Raw genomic sequence first — 6,787 nt, 5'->3', positions numbered from 1 at the left:
AGGAAGGAAGGAAGGAAGGAAGGAAGGAAGGAAGGAAGGAAGGAAGGAAGGAAGGAAGGAAGGAAGGAAGGAAGGAAGGAAGGAACGAACTTCCCTACAATATAACTGAGTAATTATTTAGCTTCTCTTTGACTAAATCCAATAAAGGGGAACCCACTATTTCCTGAAGCAAGGACATACCACAGAGAATCAGTACAAAAGTATCAGTAACTCAAAAAAATATAAGGGTGAAGCCCAAATGAACCAGAGGTAAATGATAAGGAGTAGAAAACAAAAGTTTTTTTTCTAAAGCTTTAATCAGGACAAAATAAAAGATGTATGATCTCAATTTTAGGTAGGCAGACTAACATTTACAGATGATAAAGAGAAAGCACAAATACAGTAGTTGTAATACTCACTCCCTCTCTGTCTTCTCAGTATGGTGCTGTCAAAGTAATGCTAGATTCAATAAGAGTTCAAATACCAGCTCTACCATAACTTACTACTTACAGGACCCTATGTAAGTCATTGTGAACCTCAGAATCATAACTAGATAAGTAATCCTGCCAATCTTAAAGGGATTATTCAACAGTTTGTGAGCTAAAAGAAAAAAGGTGCTCACAAGCAGCCATCAAAGTTTTGACAAGAACTAATACTAAATTCTTTTTGATAGGATAACCAGACCACTAGATCAGAGTAAAGCTATAGACATTACACATAACTTAAGTTCAGCAAGGCATTTTACAAAATCTCATGAAAATGTGAATACAAGGTAGAGAAGTGTGAACTCAACGATGATATAACTGCCTTCAAATTCGTGGAGTTATGGATTGTTATCAATCTGGAAGGAAAGCTCCAGTGATGTGCCATTTTTTAAGGACCAGAATTTCAGAATGCTTTGAAGAACCAAGCTGCATCAACTAAGAAGAGTTTTTTGAAGGCAAAAAAAAAAAAAAAAGACAGTAGGATGAAAATTTTTATTTCAAAGTAAATTATATTTTTAATCAGGAGACACACCTGGCTCTTCTACTGTTAGCCAACAACTTAAAGACACAGAAAGTATGCTCATCAAATTAAAGATGACACAAAAACAAGACTACAGAAATGATTCAAAGAGATCTTAGAACCTATTAGAGATGAAAGGGACCTTAAAAAACAGAAAGATCAAATGGCTTATCCTGAGAGGTAAAGTGGTGTAGTAGATTTGGAATTCAGTAGGAATTGGGTTCAAATCTCACTTTTAACAATCACTAGCTGTGTGATCATGGACAAGTCACTTAAGTTCTTTGGGATTCAGTTTTCTCATCGGTAATTTGGTCATAATACCCGCAATTACTTACCTCATATGGCTATTTTGAAACTCAAATTTGAGATAATGTACACAAAATGCTTTGCAAACCTTAGAAGGACAGGCCCAAATAATATGAAACTTTAACCAGTAAAAGATAAAACTTTACATTTAGTTTAAAAAAATAAATCATAGATATAAATTGAGAGAAACCTGATTTGGGCCGTTCATATGAAAAAAAAAAAAGATCTGAGTTTTACAAAGCTCAGAGTCAATAGTACAATGCAGCTATTTAAAAAGTTAATGCAATCTTATGATTCTTTAATATGATAACCAAGAGTGGTGATAACAGTTCTATCCCAATCTCTGCTGATTAAATTACATTTAGAATAGTATGTTCAGCTCTAGGAAACATGCTATGAGTTACATGATCAAAAGTGGTGTATCAGAGTTATCAGAATGATACATAAAACATGGTCTAAATAGAAGTTTACTTTGAACTAGGGATATTTAACTTGAAGACTAATGCACAACTATCATCAAGTTTTTTTATATTAAAAAAAGTATTGTCTTTTGTGAAGTTTTGGAGTGAACAGTGTAACAGGTTGAATTACTGTGTGGTCTGAGTAATGGTAGAAGACTGGTTACCTACTTGGGTTTTCTGTATTTCTAATTACTTTAACCTAAGGTGTTATTTCTTATATATTTTCTCATCAATTAGAATTCAGGTGTAACAGACTGCTGAACCCAGCATGTCAGGAAAACTCAGGGAACAAAAAGTTCAGGTGGTATGGTGCTTGCAGCTTAGAAATCCATTAACTTTAGATGACAGTAAAAGTAAAGTTCCAGGGCCAAGGTCCCCTGGGACTGATTCCAAGGAGGTAGAATACAGGGAATCAAAACCAAAGCATAAGATCTTTCACAGATATGAAAGCAGGCTTATTCTACATTATCGCAGAGAGCAGAATTAGTATAAATGAAAGAGAAATAGATTTTCTGTTTTTGCAAAATGAAATGGGTTATCTCCTCAACATTAAGACATGCATGTTCTAAGAAAAACAGGGAAACCATTTCGCAGTGATAGTAAGATGAATTTTAAGCCTCTTGGGGGAAGGACCACAACCTATTTATCTTTTCATCTCCCTTTGAGCCTAGTTTAGAGTAAGCAATTAAGAAATGTGTCTTATAGTGAAATTCCTGATAAGGTAGGAATTTGGACTAGTTAACTTCTCATCTCCTTTTAAACTCCAAGATTCTATGCTGGTAAGTGGAATATTGAAATGACTGGACACTGGATACAGGTTTAGATTGAGTCAAGAGAAGCCAGAAAGGAGCTAACAGCATGGGTGAAGTAAGTAGCCAAAAGGCTGCGGGTCACAATGAGGGCAAAGAGAATAAGTTCCAATGGCTTGGATGACAGAGAACAGATAGGTAAGGAGCATATGCTGAGAAGAACAAGATTTAAAAGGGTTATGATAAGTGATTAGAATCCCCTTGCGTTGCAGGTAGTATGAGAGAGAAGGGTTGAACATGAAAACCCCCAATTAGCCCTGGGAGTTGCCAAAATCCCAAAAATATGGTCATTTCCATAAAGTACTGTCCCTAAGCCAAACTATGAAGCAGACACCTCCATTTCTTAAAGGGCATCATTTCTTCTGTGTCCTTTTCCCCAAACCCCAGGGCCTTCACACTACCTACCACTCTGGATACTCAAAGCCTTAACACATAGAAAATCCTTATTTTTCTGGGGGCAGTCCTTCTCAAGTTCCCAAAATAAAATATTTTCCACTTGACCTATCAAATCTCTCAAGATAATTAATTCCAGCTAGTTGTTAGGACAACATCTGATTAAAATTAATTCCCATTACCAGAAATGATTAAGTCACAAAATAATGCTTCCACCCTTACAAAAGCCGAGTTGCAAGAGAAGTGTTGTTTGAATGTGAATATTCCTTTCATATTATATCAATAGAAGCAGACCTACACATGTGACTATGCAAACTTAAAGAGCTAAAAAGCTAGGTTATAGCCTTAAATACTGCTTAACGTTTGTAAAGCTTGACCCGTCAAGCTGTTCCTAGCGCTAACTCCTTTTTATGAGACATTTCACTAGGGCAGCACAAGAGAAACAGCTCGGCAGTCTGACAACCTCAAATTAAATCCCACCTGTGTGGCCTCTGGCAAGCCCCACAGGTTCCTCATCTGTGGATGAGAGGACTGAACTAGATGGCCTCTGTAATCTCTCTAAAAATAAAGACCAGCAACAGGCATCCCTAAAACACATTTAGGATGGAGCACAGTCCTTATAAAAAACTGTTTTTTAAAAAAGTTTCAAGGAGAGCTGGCCAAGAGGTAAAAAGAGCCCGTACAAGCGGGGCATTCTGTATAACGCCGCTTTCCTCTCCTGGCTTTTGTATTTCTCTATGGAGGGCCCGACCATTTAAGATCCATCAGGGAACCATTCCAGCCCGAGGTACAGCGGGGGTCCAGAACCCTTCCCGTTACGCAGACTCCACTCCCATCGTTCTTTCTGAGTCACGACCCGTCTGAGGCCTGGACGCTGGAAAAGCAACGGCGGCGGGTGGGGCTCGCCGCCGGAGCCCGAGGAGGGGAGCAGACGGGCGGGGGCGGGAGCGGGAGAAGGAAGGGGGAGCGCGCCAGCCGCCGCCGCCGCCGCCGCCGCCTTCTCCCGGCCCCCGGGATAAATACTGACGTGGGAACGGGCGGCGCGAGAGAGAAAGGTCAGAGAGAGGGGGGAGGGGTGCCAGCGGCCGCTCTCCCTCCTCCCCCGCGCCTCCCCCTCTCCCCGCTTCCCAGGCGGCCCTCGCGCGCCATCCTCGTCTACCTCCTTCCCTCCCCCGCCCACCCTCGTGGGCTGGCGCGCGCCACCCCGCCCCAGGCGCCGCGGAGGCGGCCGGCGGCTCAACGAAGCGCCAAGCGGGGGCAAGCGGGAGGCTCTGGGGGCGGGGGTAGCCCGGCTCCCCGCTCCTCGGGCTTAGAAAGAAGCTGTCTCTCACTCCGCGGGCCTCCTGGTCGCTCACCTCTCGAGGGGAGGGGGCGGAGCCCTGTACGGAGGCGATGTACCGCTCCACCTCCGCCTTGCTGCGCCTCATCGCTCCAATCGCGCAGTCCGTGGGCTCTCAGAGAGTCCGGCTCGGGGAGCCCGGCAGCGTTCTCCCGACGTCTCCGGGCTGGTTGCGCCTAAAACTCAGTGACGCCGCCACCGTCGCCGGGGCCGAAACAGCGGGATGGCGTCATCTGCGTGTTACGTCAGTGCTGCGCGCCGCGGCGTTGACGGAGGCGATTCCGCCGGGGAATCCCGCCCCGAGGGACTGACTGACGGCTGACTGCGCGCCGGGGCGGGGTCTGCGCGGGCGCAGCTAGGAGGGGCTGGGATTGGGTGGGGGCTTCCTTAGGATGGACCCCACCCCCGAGCAGGGCACTGTGAAAGTGCTTTAGAAAAAGTGAAAAGCCATGTAGAAATAAAGATGACTAAACATTGTATAATCCATACCGGAACTCAAAATTGGTTAATTGAATGTGAAAAGATATAATTGGGAAAATCTTCACTATTTTTTTTTTCATTTTAAAAAGAAAGGCAAGGTGGTAGTGAAGCTGATATGACAGGACTAGTCTCATTATTTCTACCTTTATTCAGGTTGTCTTTAAAGTGTATGTTACTGGTGTGAATTGAACCGAAGAAAACCAGAACGCTGTATACAGTAACAGCAACATTGTGCCATGACTGAGATTTTGCTGCTGAGAAGACTCCAAAAGACTCATCATGGAAAATACTGTCCACATCCAGAGAAAGAACTATGGAGTCTGAATGCATATTGAAGCAGACTATTTTCTCTTTGGGTTTTTTTTGGGGGGCATCCTGCTTTTTTCCCTTTTGTTCTGATTCTTCTTTCACAGGATGACCATTGTGGAAATATGTTTACTATTATTGTACATGTATATCCTATATCAGATTGCCTGCTATCTTGGGGGGTGGGGGGAATTTAAAACTCAAAATCTTGAATTAAAAATTTAGAATTCAAAATATTGAAAACTAAAAATAAATTTAAAAAAATTTAACTGGGGCAGCTAGGTGGCGCAGTGAATAGAGTACTGGCCCTGGAGTCAGGAGGACCTGAGTTCAAATGCAGCCTCAGACACTTAACTAGCCATGTGACCTTGGGCAAGTCACTTAAGCCCAATTGCCCTGGCTTCCCCTCTCCAAAAAGCAAAAAAAAAAAAAAAAAAAAAAAATCAAATGAGAATAGCTTCAATGCCTACCTTACAGGGGGCAGATATGCTACAGTACAGTATAGTACTTTAGTATATAAATGTCTTTTGCTATTATTATTAGATATAAGACACTCATTGTGGAAATAAAATCCTAAATAATTAGGAAACATTCAGTGTTCCATGCTTCCAGAAAGTTACTCCAGGTTCAAGGCATTTTATGAGTCAGCATTCACTAAAAATCATAGTTCACAAGTCCCCATCAATGTGTTTCTTTTACTGGGTCAATAAAAGGACACATCAGTTCAAAGCAAAAGATATCTCAAAAAACACCACAAAATAAGTGAAAAATAACGATCAACCCCGCCATAAAATCAGGGGTATACTTTCCCATGGTTTATCATACCACTAATAGAGATAGGGACACATATATGAAACATGTGTGGCCAGGATACAAGCCTGGCAGGGAAAATTCAAGTTTCTGATGCTGCAGAACCATGATCCCCTGGAGAATACTTTGGGTAAAGGATTATATGGAGTTTTCAGGGAGTACTAGCACCTGTGGTGCAAGGGCTTACTGAGCTGTTTTCAGGGCTGCTCGTCCACCTTTGGTGTTCACCTGCCACTCAGCTCTCACTTGTGGCTCCAAGAAGCTGTAGCATGTGCAGTGGCTACACCCCAGGAAACTGTCTCAGCAAATGGGATAAATCAGGTTGAGAGTAACCAACAAGCATCAGACCTATTGGTGAGTTAGGGGATGTCTACCCCAAGCATGTGAAGACTTCCTCTGGCAGAGAGGGTAAATAAAAACAATTTGTCCCAATGGCCAGAGAGACAACTGAAAAGCAGGCACTGTGGAACTCTTGGGTCTTGGTCGTGCATCAAAGCTATAAGGTCATCCATCACATCCCAAGCCCTCACCAGACATCTCCATTTTTGTCTTGCCACTGGACTTCAGTGACTCTGGAGGAGAAAGTGAGGCTGATGACTTTGTGCAGCTCTGCCTCACTTAAATCCAATTCACTTCCAAGATAAGACATCATCTATGATGCCTTTGGTCCTCTTTAAAAATGAAGGGCAAACAACAACTTTGGGTGAGATGGTTTCTCTGCTGAACTGGGATCTGTCCTTTTGGTCACATCCTCCACTCGGTTCTCTGGTCAGCATCATCTCACCTGGTCAGCTGATTGTCAGCTATTCTCTTCTGCCATCTACTAGACAGAGGTTATATGGTTCATCCTCTCCTAGGCTAGAAGAAGGCTCTGTTCTTGTAGCCATAGCCCCAGAGCA

General features: G+C 43.0%; 1 protein-coding gene across 1 annotated transcript in view; it reads right to left on the bottom strand.

Annotated features, from left to right (window-relative positions):
- The window catches only part of LOC138165729 (E3 SUMO-protein ligase RanBP2-like), a 77,155-nt gene extending 72,214 nt beyond the window's left edge, over positions 1-4,941 (bottom strand). Inside the window, exon 1 of the mRNA XM_069094014.1 lies at positions 4,309-4,941. Coding sequence (XP_068950115.1) covers positions 4,309-4,380 — 72 coding nt within the window. The 5' untranslated portion in view covers positions 4,381-4,941. The remainder of the gene's footprint in view (positions 1-4,308) is intronic.
- Between the last annotated feature and the right edge of the window lie 1,846 nt (positions 4,942-6,787).

The sequence above is a fragment of the Petaurus breviceps genome, unplaced genomic scaffold (assembly GCF_028583685.1).
Source record: "Petaurus breviceps papuanus isolate PSGF00001 unplaced genomic scaffold, PetGlider_PUasm1.0 214, whole genome shotgun sequence".
NCBI classification, from domain to species: Eukaryota; Metazoa; Chordata; class Mammalia; order Diprotodontia; family Petauridae; genus Petaurus; species Petaurus breviceps.
The sequence above is the reverse complement of the archived record's forward strand: the minus strand, read 5'-3'. Positions and strand labels throughout refer to the sequence as shown.